Raw genomic sequence first — 22,293 nt, 5'->3', positions numbered from 1 at the left:
TCTCTTGGTGAACAGAGGCAGGGAATAAGAGGGGGAAGCAAGGTAAGACCATCTGGGACAGTGTGGCATGGGGAGGGAACAGGTGACCAGACAGGTGGCAGGACCTCATCCCACTGGATGCTCTGGTGAGTTGGCCTATGCTGTGGAGGTGGCTTTCCTCCTGGGTCTGTGCAGGGGGTGGGTGTGGGGGGCTGTTTAAAAAGGAACACTGGGAATTTCCATTGTGGCTCAGTGGTTACAAACCTGACTAGCATCCATGAGGATGGGGGTTCCATCCCTGGCATCACTCAGTGGGTTAAGTATCCAGCATTGCTGTGAGCTCAGGTGCAGTTCTCAGATGTGGCTCAGATCTGGCATTGCTGTGGCTGTGGTGCAGGCCAGCAGCTGCAGCTCTGATTTGACTCCTAGCCTGGGAACTTCCCTATACTGCAGGTGCAGCCCTAAAAAGAAAAAAGAAAAAAAGAAAAAAGGAACACTGGCTGCAGCATCCGATTGGAGAAGGAAGGTCAAAGATAGGCGGGGGAGAGGGGAAGGTGGCCTGAGCTAAGGTGTTTAGTGGGAATGAACAGGAAGATGGGTTTGAGGGCAATTTAGGGGGCGAGGTCAGCAGGACTGGGTGTGGCTGGTTGATGAGGAGAGGGAGGGGGAGGGTAGAGGGCCTGGGCTCCTGCTTCAGTGGCAGAGTTGGAAAGGATGGGGGTGGAGATCTGCCCAATGTGAGTGTTTACACTGGGGTGCCTGTGAGGCAGCGGCATCCACATGGATATTCAGGAGGCAGCTGGATGTGTGGGTCTGGGACCCAGATTATTATGGGCTAGAGCTAGAGATTTGGGAGTCATACACATCAAAACGGTGCTTGAAGCCCTGGGTGTACAAAGAGAAAGGGACACAGGCCACCCTTGAAGACCCCACACCTGGTGGGGTGAGTGAAGCAAGATTTGAGAACAAGTAGCTGGAGAGGCAGGAGAACCAGAGAGCGTGGTGTTCTGAGAGCCAGGGTAACTCTGCTAGAATGCCAGGGAAAAATGAGGACAGAGGAGTGTCCACTGAATGAAGTGCTATGGATCCTCATTTGCCTCAGTGAGAGCAACTTCAGGGAAATTGGCAGGAAACCACAAGGTACGGCTGAGGAGCCAATGCGGGGGAAGTAGACAGCTCTCAAGAAAGTTGCCTGCTAAGAGGAGAGAGAAGCAGAGCAGTACTGGGGGTGTGGGGAGGGTGTAGGGGTCTCAGGACCCCAAGAGGTTTTGTTTATGTGGGATATAGCAATTGACAACATTTAGTTATTAGAAATTGAAAAGTTTAAAACATTTATCAATTAAAAAAAATCTATTATATGTTAACATAGTTTTAAGAAAAAAGGATTATATTTTCCAAAACTATTTAGTGAAAGGAGTGGCATTGTTTTATTTTTTAATTTTTTTGGCTGCATCTGTAGCATATGGAAGTTCTCAGGTCAGGGATCCAACCAACACCACAGCAATGACAACACTGGATCCTTAATTTGCTGAGCCTTGAGGGAACTCCTGATTTATCTTTTTTATTTCTGACTTTAATGGAAGCCGCTGGATTCTTATCTGCTTCTCCATTCATTCTGTTGCAAGTTCATCTATCATATAGCTCTGGAAAACTCCACTGGACACTTGTGAGGAATGAGATTGAGAAGGCAAATAACCTCTTAGTAGTATTATGAAAATAGTTTTGACCTCGCTGACCTCCTGAGAGTGTTTTAAGGACTCCCAGGGGTCCCTGAGCCATTTTGAGGACTTCTGGTATAGAGCATTAAACATTTCCTTTTCTTTTAGTTGGAGGGATTCAAGTAGGGCAATCAAATGCCCAAACTTAGGCCTCAGCATTAAGGGATTTCGCTTAGCAGGGTCTCAGAAATCATCATCCTGTCTGTCCCTCAAGGGCATCCTTCTGGGGAACTGGGACTGAATAGGAAGATCAGCCAATTCACTGGCAGTTTTTGAGTCTACAGTAGGTTGAGGGGCCCTGGTCTCCAACTGTGGGAAACAGACTAATAGAGTTTCCCTCAAATCTAGTCTGGGGTAGGGGCAACTCCAGGAGCTCAGGGGATGGAGCAGAGGTGGTCAGGTCTGGGAGGGCCTTAATGCAGCTGCAGGAATCCACCAAGAGGCAGAGGTATTCCAGGTGTGTGGAGATGGCTTCAGCAAAGGTGGGAAGTACACAGAGCTTGGCAAGTGGCTGTGTGGAGGAAGCTCTGGGGTGCTGGGGACAAGGCTGAAAGCTACTTTGCAGTCAGTTCTTGGAGGAAGTGTTAGACTTTATCTTGCAGGGAAGTTGAGTTGTGTGGTGATGTTTTTGTTTTTTCATGTTTTTCCTCCCACAGAAGAGTCTTTGTTTGTTTTTGTCTTTTTGTTTTGTCTGCTTGTCAAGCAGACAAGTGTTGTGTTCAGGGCTGGGGTTAAGGAAGCTCGTGCTTGTGGCAGGGAAACATGATTGGGCAGGTGCTGGGGAAGGCTGAACTAAAACCAGGAACATAGAATGTGGGGACACCTTCTGGCAGCTGGTTGAAAACTGAGGTGGAAAGCGGAAGGGAGGAGAGTGCAGATCCCAGAGTCTTGCTGAGATGGGCACGGATGGTATAGGGGGACGTGGGCAAACACCATTTGGGGCTGTGTGCCTTCTAGGGCTGACAGACTCTTCAGAGTTCTCCAGGTTGCCCCCCACCAGGTGCCAGGAAGGACTATGTTCCTCTGAGCGACTGGATCTCCTGTCAGAGAATAGAGGGTGTGGGGAGATGGGCCTTGCATGGGGGAGACCCCGTCTTTTTCCAGGCCTGGCTCTGAGGAAGGTCAGAGTGCTCCAGGGCCAGGTTGGGGAAGCCTGGTCATAGGAAAAGTATACCCGAGGGCCAGGGTCTGAGCACAAGGGCCAGCCTCCCGCCCCATGGCTAGGGTGACCACATATCCCAGTGTGCCCAGGACAGGCCTAGTATACTCCTGTTGTCCTGAGGTAATTATTACTTTCACTCTCAAAAGCTCCTAGGTTTGGACAGTAAATTGCATGGTGGCTGTGGAAACCAGGACCTCGCAGGACTGCTTTATCTGTGCTGGTCAGAGGCGGTTAACCAAAGTCCCTGACCATGTCTGTCCTCTGCCCTCCTCACCCTGTCCCTCAGGCCTGCCAGCCCAGGGGCTAGAGGAGGCCACCCTCCTCTGTCCTTCCCAGTTGCTCTTGGAGGGTCCTGTGAGGCCTGCACTTCCCGGTTCAGGCCCACATTACCTTGGGCAAGAGAGAGTAGACACAACCTGAAAACTCAGCCACCGGGGCTCTTGTCACCAGCCCTGCCCCCTTCTACTCTAGTGTGGGTCCCTTCCACTTCACTACTTCATCTTGGGACCCTGCCCCCAGCAGGCGCCTCTCAGGTTCGGCTCCTCCCTCCCGCCCGGCCCCCAGGAAGGTAGAGCCAAGGGTGACCGCTCCCCACGCCCACCCTTAAAAGTGGGCCCCATTTCCCTCCTCAAACCTCAAACAGTTCTTACCCGACCTGCCTCGCACCACCTCCCTCCCTAATGTTCACGCTCTGTCTCTGGAAGACTGTCATGCCCTCTAAACTGATATGCCTTCCTGAGTTTGGCGCCCTCCTGGATATTCATTTTCTGTATAGTGAAAAATGCAACTCTGACCACGACACCACGACGTTGTACGCAGACAGATTCCCATAGTGCTTCAAGGCGCTCAGGATAAACTTCCCTGCACCCAACCCCTGCTCTCCCTCCCTCCTCCGCCTCTCTGTCCCCAGGCCTACCATCTCCTCCTCCCTCAGGCTATTTCTGGTCACGGAGTCTTTGCTACTACTACTACTTTCCCAAGCAACAACTTTGCCCAGCTCTCTCACATCCTTTGGAACTCAGCGCCAGTATCACTTCGCTACCCTGCAGCCTCCACCGCTGTTTTGTGCCCAGCACATTGTACTGACGTGATCTGCCCGTCCTTTGCTAAACTGACCCCTTACCCCCCACCCCCAATTCCCCAGGGCAGGCACTGAATGTATTCCAGCACGTAGCACAGTTCTGAGGCCCACACTCAGGGGACCTACGGAGAACCAGGTTTCATGAGAGGCCCTTCTGAACACAAAGTCACACTTCTCCTTGGAGGGAAAGGCCTCATGAAAACCTCAAACGCAGCCAAGCTTTCTTCTTAGGCTAATAGTCAAAGCGAATGTTTATGTGCACAGCTGAGGAATGTGGGACTGGGAGCCATGAGGACAAGGGCAGCAGCCAGGCATGAGCAACCCCAGTGCGTACCTGACTGGGGCAGCGCTGACCCACTCTGGGCTGACCGCTCTCTCCCTCTTGGTTGGTCTGAGAGAGGTCAGATCCTAAGCACATACTAGGGGAAAGCTGCCTTTTGGCAGTCATGTCAGAGGCAGGGTTGTGTCCTTGCTAGTCCTCCCTTTTTAGGTGCTAAACTGGGGGCTGTTTGTGCCCGTGTCATGGGAGGCTTCCTGTCCCCACAGAAGGTGTTGGTTACTGGGGGAAGAAGGGGACAGTAATGGACCCACCTGTGGCCTCCCCTCCCTGCAGTCAAAGACTCCTACTAGGCATAGCCCCTCCTGCATGGTAACATCCATGTCAGGTGAGGAGGGTGGCTCTGGCTGGGAGGATGCTGTGTCCATGGTGGTGAAAGCTGCTCATGCGGGGTGCCCGAGTCATCCATCCACAGGAATAGGCTCTCACCCATAGAAAGTGATACCCAGTTCCTGCTTACAGGCCACTTGCAGACCTGAGAGGCTTAATATACACTGAACGGATTTGACAGAAGCCTGCAACGTGCCTTTGACAGGCAAGGTGCCTTCTTACTTTGTCTTGCACCTTCCATTCCCTCATCCTGAAAGTCTCTTCCCTGCCAATGTCTGGCCTGGCTAATTAACTGTCACTCAAACTTCAGGGCATAGTGGAGATGTCACCCCCTCCGGGAAGCCTTCCCTGAACCTCTTCTACCAGACCGCCATGACTTGGCTTTGCGGCCCTGCCATGCATCTCTGACATCTGCTTTTTCTTCTGTGGATTTGATAGCACTGCTCCTTTTTGGCCTCCTCGGTGGTCTGTGAGCCGTTGAAGGGCTTCCCAAGAGTCTGCACACAGTAGGTGCTCACACTGCATTTGCTGAATGAAGACCCACGCACTCAGCAGGAAGCAGGCACTGGGGAAAAGAGGTTGGGTGCTGGGGAGGGTATTCTGGGCTGTCTCCTTACAAAAAGGACTATGCAGCAGAAGGGGGTTGGGCTTGGTGGGATTGCCGAGGAAGGATGGGGTAACAGATCTACCATGATTACCCCCACCCCAAATCTGCCAGGGCCTCATGTCCTCGTCAGGACATTGGAATGCTGTTTAGATGCAAAGAAAGAATACTGGGCTGGGATCCACAGGTTCCAGTCCTGTTTTCAGCTGTGTGTCTTAGGCAAGGCACTTTTCTTCTCTGCGGCCCTCCATCTCCTCAAACATAAAATGAAGAGCTGTACCAGAAACCTGCTCCCATCCAGTTCTGGTGGCTCCTCTTTTTCAGGAGGGATATAGGCTTGGGATCAAAAGGACTGAGTTCCAGAACCAGGGCTTGGAGTTCCCATTGTGGCTGAGCAGTCACAAACTTCGACTAGTATCCATGAGGAGGCAGGTTCGATCTCTGGCCTTGCCCAGTGGGTTAAGGATCCAGCATTGCCATGAGCTGTGGTGTAGGTTGTAGACATGGCTTGGATCTGGCATTGCTGTGGCTGTGGTGTAGGCTGGCAGCTGTAGTGCTGATTCAACCCTAGCCTGGGAACTTCCATATGGCACATATGCGACCCTAAAATGGAAAAAAAAAAAAAAAAAAAAGAACCAGGGCTCCATGTACCCTCTGAGTTCATGGCCAGGTTATTTAATATCTCTGAGTTAGAACTTCTTCATCTCTAAAGCAGAAATTATAAGATAATCATATCTCTCAGATTCTTGGGACTAGATGTGCTATCAGGTAAAAGACCCTTTATACACTTTTTATTTATTTGTTTGCTTTTTAGGGACCCACTGGCGGCATATGGAAGTTCCCAGGCCAGGGGTTGAATCAGAGCTGTAGCTGTCGGTTTATGCCATAGTCACAGCAGTGTGGAATCTGAGGCACATCTGCAACCTACACCACGGCTCACAGCAACACCGGATCCTTAACCGACTGAGTGAGGCCAGGGATTGAACCCGAATCCTCATGGATACTGGCTGGGTTCATTACCACCGAGCCACAAGGGGACCCCCCCACCCCCTTTATACACTTTAAAGCACTGTGTGAATGTTGGTTATTATTTAACACTGTGGTTTTTCACCAACATCTAATTGGTCGCTGGATTATCTTTAACCTTACTAGAATGTAAACTCTACCAGGACCAGAGCTGGCACCTCCCCATTTATTTTTGTGTTTCTTGGTGCCCAGCACCAAGCCTGGCTTATCTCAGGCTTTCTAAAAATATATTGCTCAACAAATAAATGGATAAATGAATCAATTTGAGTAAATGACAACATGAATGAAGTCCATTCACCTAGGGGAGCACTGAGGGCAAATCAGGTTGATGGGTAGAGGAGGAAAGGGAAAAGGGGACAGAGGCAGAGGAGGAAGAGGTTGCTTTCTGGACTGTCCTACTCTGCTATGTTGGGGAGGCTGGGTGAAGAAAACCGGGGGGTGGGGAATGGTGGGAAAAACAAACTTGGGGCCATGAGACGAGGCTACACAATTCTGCTGGGTGCCTCAGAGGTGGCCCCTCTGTAAGAGCTGTCTCCTTGGTCGGTGCCTGCCTCCACCTCTCACAGCCCCTGCCCTGCCAGCAAGTGTGGAAAGGGAGGAGGAAGGAGGGCTGAAGGCCGGCCGGGCCCTTCTGGTTTGTTTGCCAATAGCACAGTCCTCTTGGGTCATGATACAGTCAGCAGCATCTGACCCAGCTAAATATATCTCCCCTGCTGGCCTGGACCACACAGCCAGCCCTTGAAGGCCAGGGACCACCCGCTCATCCCTCTGGGTTGGGTTCTGGGCCTCATCCTGACCTCAGAGCTCTGTGTCCCCAGGGAGCCTATGGCTAATCAGGGTCCAAATCAAATGCAATTTGCTGGCTGATCCTAGGACAGTTTCTTTTGGACAGACTCAGAAGACTTGATGGGAGAAAATCCTAATTTTCCAGCAGTAGGACAACCAAATGGCCCGTCTCCCTTCGATGGCATATTTGCAGTCATTATGCATGTTTAGGAAGCATATTTATTCTAACACAGTTATGGTAAGTGGGGAAAAAAAAAGTATACGAAGTTAAGACACGTAGTATGAATACAATCCTGTTTTCAAAAAAAAACCCTAGAAATATGTCTGGAAGGAATCACCAGAAACTGTCAACACAGTTTGCCTCCCAGGAGTGGAACTGGGGGCCAGGGGATGGAAGAGACTTTTTATTCTTATGCCCTTTTGTATGTTTTGATTTTGAACTGTGCAAATTTATTGGTTATTCATATGTAAATAAGTCAAATACGTAATAAAATGCAGATCTGAAAAAGAAAAGGCCTTACACTAAGAGGTGCTGGATATACCCTCAGAGGTTGAGAGCACTGATTTGGGTGCTCTCCCTTTATTACCCAGAGGAAAAGCTGGCCCTAGGCCCAGGTAAACCAGAACACCAGCACTGCAAATCAGAGCAGATATCGATGCTCAGAATCTAATTTGAGGGATGCAAAAAGACATGCCTGCCTTAAAATATCTCCCCATGGTGCCCAAATTCCAGCTGGTGCCTTTGCCTGAAGTGCAGTTTGCCACGGATCAGATCCAAGCTACAGTTGCGATCTGTGCTACAGTTGGGTCAATGCCGAATCCTTAACCCAGCTGGAGAATTGAAACTGCGTCCCAGCACTCCAGAGATGCCACCCATCCGACTGCACCACAGTGGGTATTCTGAGTTTTTTCTAAATTTCCCTTAAAAACACGCTTGTTTAAATTAAAGTGCTTATTATAATTATATATAAAATAACATATCATCATAGTTGAATATTTGGAAGATATAAAGTGGCATGAAGAATTAAAATTTATTCATAATTCATAATTCCACCATCCAGGAAAGCTTCCTTCCTTTGAGCTCTCCTTTTTACCATTCTATTAAAAAACCTACATGGGGAGTTCCCGTCATAGTGCAGTGGTTAACGAATCCAACTAGGAACCATGAGGTTGGGGGTTCGATCCCTGGCCTCGCTCAGTGGGTTGGGGATCCGGCATTGCCATGGGCTGTGGTGTAGGTCATAGATGCAGCTTGGATCTGGCATTGCTGTGGCTATGGTGTAGGCCAGCAGCTATAGCTCCGATTAGACCCCTAGCCTGGGAACCTCCATATGCCACGGGTGTGGCCCTAAAAAGACAAAAAGACCAAAAATAAATAAATAAATAAATAAATAAATAAAATAATAAAAAAATTATAAACCCACATGGAAGTTCCCATGTGGTGCAGTAGATTAAGGATCCGGCATTGCCGCAGCTGTGGCACAAGCTGTAATTGCAGCATGAGTTTGATTCCTGGCCTGGGAACTTCCACAGGTGCAGCCAAAAAACCCCAAACGAAACAACCAAAACCCTATATATATATATATACATATGTAAATAAAAACATAAACTTTAGCCACTATTTTGTGTCCTATTTTTTCATCTATGATTACATTGTGAACATTTTTTGTCATCAAATATTCTTTTTCTTTTTTTTTTTTTCCCTGCTTCTTTAGGGCTGCACCCGCGTCATATGGAAGTTCCCAGGCTAGGGGTTAAATTGCAGCTCTAGCTGCTGTCCTGTGCCACAGCCATAGCAATGCCAGATCTGAGCCACAACTGCGACCTATAGTGCAGCTCACGGCAAAGCTGGATCCTTAACCCACTGACCAAGGCTAGGGACTGAACCCGAATCCTCATGGATACTAGTCAGATTCATTTCCACTGCACCACAATGGGAAATCCCAAATATTCTTTCAGATATGATTTTTAATGGCCACCTAATAGTCCAACATAGTGATGGACAAAAATTATTTAGCTAATCCTATACTGTTTCCATTTGGGTTGTTAACAATTTTAAATTTTTTTTTTTTTTTGCTAGGTTCAATTATGCTGCCATGAACTCTTTGTTTTAGTTGCATATAACAGAAAATCCAGTTCAGATGGACTTAACCCAAGGAATTATTGGTGAAACTCAAAATGTACAAGGAAGGGAACTTCTGGCAACGATTAGTCTGGGCTCCTGCTCCATTTTCCCAAGGTGCAAAGTTGATAAGCTCTGCCCTACAGCAAACTGGATTATTCCCTGAAAATATATCCCTGAAGTACAATGGCTGGGTCAAAGGCATGACTATTTCTAAAAATCCTGACGCAAATTGTCAAATTGTCCTATACAAGGCTCTATCATTTTGAATTTCCACTCTAGTCTGGGTGTGTGGGCCCTAAAGCTTATATAATTTGGAAAAACCTTAAGAAAAAGAACACAAGGAGTTCCCTCATAGCACAGTGGGTTAAGGATCTGGCATTTTTACTGCTGTGGCTCCGTTTACTGCTGTGGCAAGGGTTCAGCTCCTGATCTGGGAACATCTATATGCCATGGGTGCAGCCAAAAAGAAAGAAAAAGAATACAAAATTAAGCACAAAAGTAAATATCTAGAATAGAAAAAGATGACAAACACCTCAAAAATCATTAAACTTATTTATCAATAGGTTGAAATATATAAAATTGTCATATTTGTAGGTTAATAAGCAATATCACATTGTTCAACCTAAAATTTTTTCCCTACAATTTTGGCTGCACATAGGCCGGCAGCTGCAGCTCTGATTCGACCCCAGCCTGGGAACTTCCATATGCCACAGTTGTGGCCCTAAAAAAAAAAAAAAATCCACAAGTTTTAGTGAACTGGTTCAAACCAGAACACACCCAGCTAGAACACTGGATTTATCCAGAACTTGGGTGCTGGAGCCCAGCAGAGGCCAGAGGCAGGCCAGACAGGAGGCGTGCACTGAAGCTCAATGGCTTTATTCCTGGGAGACCTTGCAGTTCCTCCTTCAGAGTACTGTTGATTGGTTTGGAAGTTCTGAATTAGGTAAAATGGTTTCCAAGCCCTCAAGAATTTGGAAAAGGTAAGTTAGAAGAGTGAGGTAAGTTAGTTATCAGTACAAAAACACTGAAGGGGCCCAGGTCCTATTCAAAACAGATTTGAGACCCATACCAGTGTGGCTGCTGGCATTTAGTATTGGGTACACAGTAGTCACAGTGCAGTGGGCCTGAGCAAGCCCCAGGAGCTCATGTGACCTAAATCCTCAGGAGAGGTTAAGATATGTCCAGTAGGGTCTGTTTAAGCAGTGATATTCATAAACACTCTTAAAGAGTCCTAACCAAGATAAATTCTGTTTGCTTCGAAGGGTTAAATGTCAGCTCTCTGAAAGGCTTAGCTATTCAGAAAGATTCTGCATGACAGAGTTCATACTGCCCTTTCCAAAGCCATTGGGCTGAGGACAGACTGAGACCACTGAAGCCGCTTGGCCCTTACAACCCACTGGATTCGATCCCCTGCTGTCCTCCTCAGACATTCCCAGGTAAGTGGTTTCAAAGGTGCAAAGCCTGGAGCTGCCCAGGGTCTTCCATGACCCCTCACCTGGGAAATGGGAAGGGAGCCCCTTCTCTCTTCTCTGGTAGCAGGAGAAGCTGCAGCTTGGCCTGAGCCAGGGTGGGGTTGGGGGTTGTGAGGTGGAGGTGGAGGACGGGAGATATTCTGAGTGCCTTGGGCATTCTCCCTGGCTGGGGAGCTTAGAAAACTCCCTACCACCACCTGAACCTGTGACCCTCTGTACCTCTGCTTCCTTTTCCCTTCATAGGCTGTGCACCTAATTCCCAGTCCAGGTCAGACCTAGAGATGCCACCCCAAGCCCTTGATCCAGGCTTTCATTCTTGAGTGGTTGGGTCCCAGGACCTTGAAATCCCAAGGGCATGAGCTGAGAGGCATGGGCCCTGCAGGGGTGCTCACTCAAGTCCATTCCCTGGCCTTTGGGGGAGGAGATCTTACCTCTCTAAGAGACCCTCTCACTCAGGAATCCTTGTTTCTTTCATTCAAGGTGCCAGGAACTGTAGACCAGGGATTCTGAGCGTGTGAGATTTATTTTGAACTTTGTAACTCCCTATGTCCAGTTCTGCTTTTACCTGATGTCCTTGTTTGATGAGCAAGAAAACCCTTAACATAAAAAAAAAAGCAAGATGCTCATTTTTGGCAGCAGCTAGGAGAAAACCTGGAGTACAGCCCCCAGCAGCTTGCCATAAAGGGGGGAAACTGGAATAAGAGTAGGTGGTGGCTTTTTTTTTTTTTTTTTTTTTTTAAGGGCCACAGCCATGGCACATGGAGGTTCCAGGCTAGGGGTTGAATTAGAGCTGTAACTGCCAGCCACAGCCACAGCCACAGCAATGCCGGATCTTTAACCCACTGAGCGAGGCCAGGGATCGGAAGCTGCGTCCTCTTGGATACTAGTTAAGTTCGTTCCTGCTGAGCCACATCGGGAACTCTGGTGGTGGCTGTTTCAAAGAGGAAAGGAGATCCAGCTGAGTTCCAGGACCTAAAGCAAGTGAAGAAATGGCAGCATAGGAGGAGTTCAGGGGCCTGTTGATAAGGGAGGTGCCCAGCTCAGGGACTGAGGAAGTGGGTCTCAGGCATATCCTTCTTTCTCTTTCCTTTTCCTTCTCTGTCCCTGCAACTATCAATTGGAACTGGCATCTCCAAAGTCCAATCATGGTGCTGACTGTCCCAGACACTTCCAGGATGACAAATGGGGTAGTTCCTGTGAGGGCTGACATAGCCCAACCTCCTGCTACCCTGGGAGTCCTCAGGCACCTCCACGCAGGGGCCTCTCCTCTAGGCAGATGCCTTTCTTAGCACCATTTGCTACCGGAGAGCAAGTACATGGGCACACAGTTTTAAGACACACAGAGATCCTGCTTTCTCTAGAACAGCCCGCCATATCTAAATGGTTTGAAGGCAGCTTGAAGAGGCCAACTCAGGCAGCTGGCACTGACCAGGGCTGCCTCCCAAACTGCATTGTTTAACCACACTCTGGCAAATTTCTCCATGCCCTCGAGAAAGGCTCAAAAATAGCTGAGAAAGCTGACTGGCCCTGAGGTGTCTGGTAGCCACACTAAGAAGACACATGCAGCAGCAACGAGTGAGTCCAGGGATCATAGATCCTTCAGCAATTAAAGAGGCTACAATTTGGTGAAGGAACACAGAACAGAGAGGCGGCAGCAGATCAGAGAACCTCTCTCATACCTAACATGCCTTCCCAAAGGAGAAAGGCGATGGAGAAAATAATGAATTAACAGGTTTAAAATGACGAAAGTGAGAAAACATGTACAGGACCAAGTTTTCCTGGAAATGCTAGTTTTTTACTTTCTGTCATCAAGTGGATTAAGTTGAACAATAGAAAAAATAAAGTTGTATTTCCTACATAGGGCTTCTTGGCTGGGGTGGGGGTATATAAGCAGAGATCAGAGTTGTTTTTTTTGTTTGTTTTTTCCTTTTTAGGGCTGTGCCTAAAACACCTAAAAATACAGAATGCCTCATGAATTTGCATATTATCCTTAAGCAGGAGCCATGCTAATCTTCTCTTTATCTTTCAAAAAATTTTTTTCTTTTAGGGTCGCACCTGCAGCATATGGAAGTTCCCAGGCTAAGGGTCAAAATGGAGCTGCAGCTGGCAGCCTGAGCCACAGCAACGTCAGATCCAAGCCATGTCTGCAACCTATCGTGTAGCTTGTGGCAATGCCAGATCCTTAACCCACTGAATGAGGCCAGGTATCCTTATGGATACTAGTCTGGTTCAGATACTAGTCTGGTTCAGAGTTGATTCTGATTGACAGGGCTGGAGAGTGCCCAGGGCCTGGTATTTCTGGTGTGGTCCAATGACCAGCAGTCATCATCTGAGAAATGATGTTAGAAATTATGTTAGAAATTCAGTTTCAGGTCTTAACTGAGAACTTTGGAAATTGAATCTGCAGTTTAAGAAAACCCAAGGTGATTCATATGCATACTGAAGTTTGTAAACATTACTTTTTTATTTTAGTTTAACGCCACACAAAATCTTTACCTGGCAGTAAGAACAGAGCTGCTTCGTTTAATTTGGGTGGCCTGCATCCCTTCTGCTCATCACTCACAAACACCCCTTGAGGCACATCCGAGGATCTCTAGAACTCCGGGTCCAAGGGGTCTCCAGACACTGAGTGCTTCAACAAAGCACTAGGCATGGAAACTGATAGCAAGCCCAGTGCAGACTCCACATTTCAAGGGCTGCTCATAGGGACCCACAATCTTAAAAATTTACTTAATCTAGGGCTGCAAGAGCTGGCTCAGGGGGCAAGGTAGCCCTGGCTGAAAGGATGGCCCTCTCTGTGATCGGCACTCTAGGATTAGGCTTCTAGGCTTCCTGAGAGATATTTCTTTCAGCAGGCAGGAGCCCTCCTAGCCTTCTTGTGTGTTAAGGGACTGACTCTCAGTTCGTGGGTGAGTTGGGGTCTCTCACATGGGAGATGGACAAGCCTTTAGAATGTGGATGGATGAGAACAAGCTGTGACTTGGGGACTGGACTCAAGTTGTGTGTTTGAAGCCTTCACTTTTATTTATTTTATTTATTTATTTTTTTTGTCTTTTTGCCTTTTCTAGGGCTGCTTCCCCGGCATATGGAAATTCCCAGGCTAGGGGGTCTAATTGGAGCTGTAGCCGCTGGCCTACACCAGAGCCACAGCAACGAGGGATCCGAGCTGCATCTGTCACCCACACCACAGCTCACGGCAACACCAGATCGTTAACCCACTGAGCAAGGGCAGGGATCGAACCCACAACCTCATGGTTCCTAGTCGGATTCGTTAACCACTGAGCCACAACGGGAACTCCTACTTTATTTTTAAATTTATTTTTATTTATTTTTTGCTTTTTAAGACCACACCTGTGGCATGTGGAGGTTCCCAGGCTAGGGGTCAAATTGGAGCTGTAGCCACCAGACTATACCACAGCCACAGCAACTGAGGATCTGAGCCATGTCTGTGACCTACATCACAGCTCATGGCAACACTGGATCCCTGACCCACTGCGCGAGGCCAGGGATAGAACCTGCGTCCTCATGGAAGGTAGTCAGATTTGTTTCTGCTGCGCCACAACAGTAACTCCCGAAGCCTTCACTTAAGATTCAAGTGCCATCTATGAACCCTCAAGTAAGGGAGGGGACAGGTGAAGAGGGACATTAAGGGTTTGAGTGTCCTTCGGTATGAAATGTTTGCTGTTTTCTTCAGGGTTTGGATTGAAAATAGGCAAAAGGGGAGTATGGAAGCACGTTTGGGGACAGAGAAGACTGGAGAGCTCTGATCCAAAACTCCCATCTAGGTGAAGCTATGAAGATCCGAGTTGTCAGGTCAGCAGAGGCAGCCATTGCTGGCCTTGGCGAGGTTAGAACAGTCAAACCAAGTTTGAGCACTAGGGGCCAAGCTGCATTTATGAGGACTGGAGAGGATCCATCCTAGTGGGCTTGTTGACAAGAAGCCACAGTGGTGACAATAGGGCATGGTTAATTGGGACATGACACTAGTTTGTTCTGGGAGGCCTTGGTCAAGTTTACCAGCAAGAAAAACAAGACCAGGCATATAGGATAGTGCTACCAGGATCAACAAGATGAAGAAAAGGCTTACCCTTGTGATGGGGCAAGCAGCAGTGGCTCAGGAGCCAGTCCACCCCCATCAAGGGTACGCATGGTGAGCCAAGGCTCAGGAGGCCACACAGCCAGCACATTTGGAACAGCACGAGCCCTGCTCAAAGATGATGCAAGAGCATATCAGTGTGTTATTTACCTCAATCAGAGGAACACTGCCAGTCCAGGCTAGAAACCCACTCTTTTTCCAGCTGATCAGAGAGCTACGTTTTCAAAGCCTGGATGTCTCTGGAATCCCTAGTAAAGAATTTCACTGTTTTGAAGATTCTTACCAGTACAGTTAACTTTGAGAACACTGAGTTCACTTCACAATTCCTGAGTATTTCTGCTGGCTTAATTGACCCATAGTGTGTTCCGGAATTACAAACAAGCATTAATATACACATATTTGTACATAGGTTAGAGTTCAGAAACTGGGACCATTAAGTTCCTATTAGCTGGGGATATTATTCACTGCCAGAATGATCTCTCCCTTGCGGTTTTTTATTATGTTAGGGTATGCTCCCTCTATACCCACTTTGGTAAGAGTTTTTAAATCATGAATGGATGTTGGACTCTGTCAAATGCTTTTCCTGCATCTATTGAGATGATCATGTGGTTTTTGACTTTTCTTTTGTTAATGTGGTGTATGACGTTGATTGATACGCATATGCCGAACCATCCCGTGAACGTGGGATGAATCCCATTATATGCTGTTTGGATTCAGTTGGCTAAAATTTTGTTGAGAATTTTTGCATCAATATTCATCAAAGATTATTGGCCTATACTTTTTTTTTTTTTTTTTTGGTTTTGGTTTCCTTGTGGTTTTGGGAGAAAGAATATGTCAGTGTTAAGATTATCACCATGGGAGTTCCCATGATGGCTCAGCGGTAACAAACCCAACAAGATCTATGAGAATGTGGTTCAATCCCTGAACCTTGCTCAGAGAATTAAGGATCTGGTGTTGCTGTGAGCAGTGGTGTAGGTTGCAGACACAACCCAGATCTGACATTGCTGTGGCTGTGGCGTAGGCTGGAAGCTGCAGCTCTGACTCAGCTCCTAGCCTGGGAACCTCCATGTGCCGCAGGTGCAGCCCTGAAGAGCAAAAAAAGAGAAAAAAGATTACTACTGTGTAACTGCCTAATGGTGGACCAGGTCAAGCTTCCTACACCTAGGTCCTGGGGCTAGTCTGGAGTCATAAGGAGCCCATACCCTGAAGGCCATGGCCTGCCAGGCACTTGGTCAAGCCTCCTCTCAAATGGCTAGAGGCAAATTCCTCTGCCCGATTAATGCCCACGGGGGCAATCCTTGTCCCACTGACCACCTATCTTCTCATGGCCACAAGAATGATGATGACATTAGGGCTCTGCTTTCCTTTCAACCTGCTACAACCCCCCTCCAGGAACCCTAAGATAAGCCCAAGGAGAAGCAGGTGCAAAGACCACAGACACCCCAATTTACATAAAATTATCTCACTCCATTTTATTTAAGATTTTTTTTTCTCCAGTTAGTAAAAGAAAGATGTGTCTCTCTTTATACATATGTACAAGTTCAGTTATAAAAATAGACAGCACATTCAAAGAGAAAAAAGGCTTGGCATTTTTCTGATTCCCTCTAAATAGCATCTGTACACAGGAGTCTGGGTTTGGGCAGGGGAATCTTAATGATTTAAATTAAATGATTCCCCTACCATCCCTACTCCAAAAAAAAAAGTTTTAAAAATCAATCTATCTAAATTCAATTTCGCGATTTTCAGGTGTGCAAATTAGAGGCTGGCCCACCCAGAAGCACCTGCTCCACCAGGGACATCAGGCTGAGGGCAGGCAGACACCTCCCATGCAAACACCACCCCTTTGCCTCTCCTGGAGGAAGCAAGCTCAGGCTGGTAGGGCCTGGCCAGGAGGGGGTGCTGAGCTTGCCCTCTCTCCATCCTCTCCACCTCGCTCTGCTCTCCCTTCCTTTCTCAGTGCAATACAGACAGTGCATACAGCCAAGCAGGGGGCTGAAGGGCAAGGGTGGGGAGACTGTGCATTCAGGAAGGGTAAGGGGAGACTGCAAGAGGGGCAGTGAGGATGTCCTGCTGATTGAGGTGGCTCCTGGTCTCTCTACTGGCTTCTGGGAGTCCCGGGGTGGGAGCTGCTGCTACTGTTGCTGGTGGGCCCTGAAGGTTCTCCGGTGTGAACCATGCAGGACAGGGGAAGAGATGCTGGGAAAACAACTGCCTCCAGGCATGCTTCCTCTAGCCTTCTGCCGTCCTTACAGACCACTTCCTTCTCTTGCATTTACTGCTCTCCTCAATGGTGACACTCTGGCAAATGGGGTCTGGAGACCTGAGGAGCCGCCCAACCACTGAAGACACCATGTACATGATTTCCTTCCTTCCTAGCCCCACAGGAAATCACAGCCCTAAGGGAAGTCTCCACCATGGAAGGCTCTTCACAGCACTTGTGGAGCCTTTGCAAGGGACATGGCCAGAGCCAAAGAGTGGAATGGGGATGGAGACCGTGTGCCTGAGCATCTAAAGGGGGGTCTCTGTCAGGCCCTTCCCCAGTATGAGGTTTAAGACTTGCCTATAAGTTCATCTGAGATGCTGTGGGCCTGACCCTGTCCCTGGCCTTTTTCCTACAGGCAACCCCAGAGCATTCCTCTTGAGACACAGGTGATGAAAGTGCTCACAACCACCTGCCTGTCTTTTTCTTGTTGCAATTGGTCGTCGCTGCCCTCTGACTTGGGATGGAAGATGCTGCACTGGGCAAGCCATCCAAAGACCATTTGCAGGCCAGGACTCTAGCCCCTGGTTTGGTTGAAGAAAGCTGGAGGGCCAGGTGGTTACCGTCCTCCAGAAGGATTGGTGCCTTTACCCTGTTTCCGGACCAGGGAGTCTGGGGCTAGGCTGCTGGTCAAGTGGAGGCTCTTGGGAGTCCCAGGAACATTATTTCCTTTGCTCAAAGGGGAGCTCAAAGGAGAAGAGGCGCTTGAAGGTCCAAAGTCAGCAAGGCCAGCAGGCCGAACAAGGGACGTCTGTAGCGGACTGCTGGCGGAGATTCCTGTGAGGATGGAAAGGGAGGCAAGAGCGTGAGCACCCGTCCTGTCTCTGCTGCCTCAGCGCCTGACCTTGGTTACTGGAGTCTGGGCTGGAGCTGAGGTCATGGGGAACCCCCTTTCCCGACACACTTCTTAGCATCCAGAAACTGTTTTTCAGTAAGAGGGATGTGTTTCTAAAGAGGAAAACGATGCCTATGCAGCCCTCTCCACACTACCTCATCTATAGGGAGTAAAGATGTCACCTTGGCACTCAAGGACAGAGCACACGTTACACAATGTGGGGATGCTGAGGCTGCAGGAGAAGCTGTAACTTACACTCATGTATTTTCTTACCCCTTTCTTCCTCCTTCTTGGGACACCACTCATTATTACGTGCTTCCTTTTTAATTTCAAAAGCTATCCTCTACTCCCCAATCAGTCTGGCCGAGGGCACAAGGCTGCCCTATCTTGCGTCTACGCTCAGGCAGTTCTCCTTGTGTTTGACGTGTCCACCCTTATGCTCGAAGACTTGCCACTTCAAGGACCCAATTCAAATCTCCCATCTCCAGTGATGGCTTCCTGGGCAATAACTCTTTTTAACTTTCCTAAAAAAGAATTAAGTGCTTGGTAGGCAGACTCGTGTCATCTCTCACCCACAATGGAGCTGCAGGTAATGTCTGAACTGGTCCTTTGCCTTATTTTCCATTCCCAGTCACCAGGCTCTGTGAACTCTTCTCCTAATGCTCTACCTCCTGCCCCCTCCTCAGGCCAGGTCTCAAAGAGAAAGCCTAATGAGTGTCATGCTTTGCCCCATCCATGGGTGAAATCCTGCCATGACACCCTTGACTATGGGTATGATGGCTCTTTTCCAAGGATATGATGAGCTGGCACAAGGTTAAGAAATACTTGGGCTAGGCTATTATACTTCATAGCTGTTGAATGAACAGAGAAATGAAAGCTGATATTCCTGCAAGAAGAGAAAGGGGAGGTGAACTAACACTTACACATCTGAGAAGCTCTTGCCCTTCAGGTCTTTCCAACCTTGACTCCCAGAGCTCCTCCTCAGCACATCCTGACTGGCCTGCTCGATGACCCCAACATGCTTTGGTGATTGCCAACTCTCTGTTGCCAGTCCAGGTCCTTCATCATCCTTCTCCTTCCTTCTGATCCACAACGACTATTCAGGCCTTCCCTCTTTTTTCACTCAACACACACACACTGCCTTCTGCTGCTGTTAAACATATTCCATGCACAGCCTCCCGTTCTCACTTTCACTATACACTCAGGCACAGGGTCCATGTGTTTCCTGCCTATGAACACAGCAGTGTTTAACCCTAAGGCTGGGTAAATGTTAACTATGCCTGCTTGGACTGCTAAAATGTAACTACTAAAATGTGGGTCTGGGGAAAAAAATCAGTTCTCAAGGCAGGAAAAATTCTGTTTAAAGATGTATGGTCAAAAACTTCAGAAGCTCCCGTCATGGCTCACTGGTAATGAATCCGACTAGTATCCATGAGGACGCAGGTTTGATCCCTGGCCTCGACCAGTGGGTTAAATGATTTGGAGTTGCCGTGAGCTGTGGTATAGGTTATAGACATGGCTTGGATCCCAAGCTGCTGTGGCTGTGATGTAGGCTGGCAGCTGTAGCTTTGATTCGACCCTTAGCCTGGGAACTTCCATATGCCGCGGGTGTGGCCTTAAAAAGACAGGAAAAAAAAAAAAGTTCAGCGCTATCTTTTTATAGTTACTTCCACCATTGTGCTGAGTCACAAAGACAAGAGGAGAGTCAGGACTGCTCAGTGCAGAGTCAGAATCCCATGTGGGTTTTGGGAAGGAGACTTCAGTCTGGGGGACCCCAACCACTCTACTCAGCAGAATGCTCACTAGACCCTCTAGACTGCCCCCAACCAGAACAGAGCCTGCAGCCTCCTGGAGCCTGCATACCTTTAGACACATTGTACCCGTATGCAGCATAGGCAGCTGCGGAGGCCGCTGCAGCCCCTGCTTTGGCCCCTGCCATTGCAGCAGCACTGCCTGCAGTGGACTTCCGGCTCCGGCCCTTCCCTGCTCCTTTGGCTGTGCTTCCTGAACCTTTGGGGCGGCCTCGGCTTCGGGCTGAGTGACCACGTCCTGCAGCTGGCATTTCCTGGATGGAAATTCCTGTGGGAACAAATGGGCCAAAAGGGAAAAAAGTCAACCTTTTCATATGTTAACATAATATTCTCCTGGACAGGGAAGATGGCTTTCAGGACTCCCAGGGAGGTCTATGTCCCAGTTTAATGGCAGGGCCACAGAGTCATGCAGAATTAGTAAGAACTGTAAACAGCTAAAAGAGCCAACACCTCAAGCTGCTTTTCATTCTACAAGAGTGGTTCTGTGACTCCTGAATTTCTTCTTTAAACCAGATTATTACTAAATGAACCCAGGGACCTGCTGTCTGTATTCACCTGCACATTCCAATGTCCTCCTTACTCAGTCAACTTTTACTCCCAAATTTTAAACCTAGAACTCCTTGAGAAACAGCAGCAACACTGGGTCCCACAGAATCCCTCACTTTAATTAAAAACTAGCAAAGTAAGAGTGAAATAGGAAAGACAGGGATGACTAGAAAATAAAGAAGTTTGAAATCTTTATGAAATTCTTACTTCGCTTTCCCTAAACCTTTTCCTTTTCCTTCTCCCTTTCCCTTGAATGGGCTAAGAGAAAATGAGGCTACAAATTCTTTTTTTTAATTATGGTTGATTTACAATGCTCTGTCAATTGCTGCTGTATGGCAAAGTGACCCAGTCATTTATACACACACACATACTTTCTTTTTCTCATATTATCTTTCACATGTTCCATCACAAGTGATTAGATATATCTCCCTGTGCTATACAGCAGAATCTCATTGCTTACCCCCTCCACATGGGATAGTTTGGATCTACTAACCCCAAACTCCCAGTCCGCCCCACTCCCGACCCTTCTCCCTTGGCAACCACAAGTCTGTTCTCCATGTCCATGAGTCTGATTCTGTTCTGTAGATAGGTTCATCTGTGCCATATTTTAGAATCCACTTATAAGTGATATCATATGGTATTTGTCTTTCTCTTTCTGGGTTTATGTGGTATGAGAGTCTCTAGTTCTATCTACAAATCCTTTTTGCTTTACTCCATTCCTTTTTTTTTTTTTTTTTTTTTTTTTTTGGCTTTTTAGGCCGCACCCACAGCACATGGAGGTTCCCAGGCTTGGAGTCGAATCAGAGCTACAGCTGCTGGCCTATACCACAGCTTACAGCAATGCCAGATCTTTAACCCACTGAGCGAGGCCAGGGATCGAACCCACAACCTCATGGTTCCTAGTCAGATTCGTTTCCACTGCCCCACAAAAGGAACTCCTACTCCATTCCTTTTTAAAGAAAGTTGAAAACGCCATTATCCTAGCAGGAATCAGTACCTCACCCAGGTTGCATAGGCTAGCAGCATCACTTACCATTCACAGTGTCTGAGACAGAGCCTGTTATGGAAGCAGGAGAGTTGGTGGCTCGAGACTGAGGGGCTGAGGAGGCTGGGTCATCCACAATGACCAGCATGTCACTGCTGCTCTCATCGGGTGGAATGGAGCCAGTGTGCAGCTCACTGCTGATGGAGATCTAGAGGAAGAAGCATCATGGTCACCACTGCTCCTAGTGCCCAGCGCCCACAGCCCTCGTGCCTGTGTGTGGGTGTGCGTCTCAGGTTTCACCACCATTTCCCTCTCCTGCCTGGCTTCACTCCTGAGAGTCAAACCTCCTGCTTTGGTTCCAGAGAAGCCAGCCTGATCTCATTTGCTTTTCTCCTTATGGACTACAGCAGCTGTAGTCCACGTGTAACCCCCTCCTGGGAGGCAGGAGAATTTCAGGAAAAGCAGAGGCTACCAGGTCAGGACAGAGTCCCCACTGCTGCAATGAAGGCATCTAAAAGGAGCCTCACCTCACTGAAAGGGCTGGGCATGGCCGAGTCCACGCTAATGAAGGAGTCGTCCCCGTCTGCAGAGAGGTTGGAGTTATCAGCCGAGGGGACAAAAGGGATCACCAGGTTTATGCCCTCCTTTCTCCTTTTCCCATCCAATTCATCTTCCTTTTTCTTCTGGTAACACACAAATCAAAAAATACAGGGAAAGCATGAGGATAGGCACCAAGGGAAAGTGGGGTTGGAGAAGAAAGCGATGACAGAAATTTGACTCTTTGTAAAAAACTTCTAGGTTTCATTTTATCCAATTAGCATATTACGAAAAAAGATTCCTAAGGAAGGAGGAAAGGGATGGCTTAGTAAGAGTCTATACATAGTCTACCACAATAATAGAAAGTGGAAAGGCCAGTCACACTGAACTGGAGCTGTGCCAAAACTAGTCCTTGCGGAGAGAGGTGCACCTTCAGCTTCCAGCATGTCCAAGCAGCAGCACTTAGCAGGGGCTGAACTGATGCAATCTCACAAGAGGGAGGGCCAGTGCATCCCTCCACACATCTGTTTTTACTCTGCCTTCTTTTTAAATATGCTTAAGGAGAATGAAGGTTCTTCTCACATACAAGGAATACTGAGGTGG

At 48.1% G+C, this 22,293-nt stretch overlaps 1 protein-coding gene and 1 non-coding gene across 5 annotated transcripts in view; both read right to left on the bottom strand.

Annotated features, from left to right (window-relative positions):
- Nucleotides 1-12,573: 12,573 nt before the first annotated feature.
- LOC146406396 (U6 spliceosomal RNA) lies at nucleotides 12,574-12,679 on the bottom strand. Its single transcript, XR_014832548.1, has one exon. It is a non-coding gene; the product is annotated as a U6 spliceosomal RNA (small nuclear RNA).
- Nucleotides 12,680-16,162: 3,483 nt separating this feature from the next.
- The window catches only part of INO80 (INO80 complex ATPase subunit), a 141,111-nt gene continuing 134,980 nt past the window's right edge, over nucleotides 16,163-22,293 (bottom strand). For 2 of the 4 annotated variants that reach the window (XR_014813107.1, XM_003121588.6), the window contains exons 33-36: nucleotides 21,681-21,836; nucleotides 21,202-21,361; nucleotides 19,675-19,890; nucleotides 16,163-17,753 (exon numbers count right to left, since the gene is read on the bottom strand). Coding sequence is in view for 2 of the 4 variants with exons in the window: in XM_003121588.6 (XP_003121636.1) it covers nucleotides 17,536-17,753; nucleotides 19,675-19,890; nucleotides 21,202-21,361; nucleotides 21,681-21,836 (750 nt within the window). In the remaining 2 variants the exon portion in view is untranslated. Of the gene's footprint in view, nucleotides 17,754-18,734; nucleotides 19,891-21,201; nucleotides 21,362-21,680; nucleotides 21,837-22,293 lie in introns of all 4 variants that reach the window. The other 2 variants (XR_014813106.1, XM_084973067.1) reach the window with 2 other exon arrangements.

The sequence above is a fragment of the Sus scrofa genome, chromosome 1 (assembly GCF_054392235.1).
Source record: "Sus scrofa isolate SSC_HxYL_T2T_F1_AM1 chromosome 1, Sscrofa_HxYL_maternal_Yorkshire_Landrace_v2.0, whole genome shotgun sequence".
In the NCBI taxonomy this organism is placed as follows: Eukaryota; Metazoa; Chordata; class Mammalia; order Artiodactyla; family Suidae; genus Sus; species Sus scrofa.
Note: the sequence above shows the minus strand (reverse complement) of the source record. Positions and strands in the feature narration are given on the sequence as shown.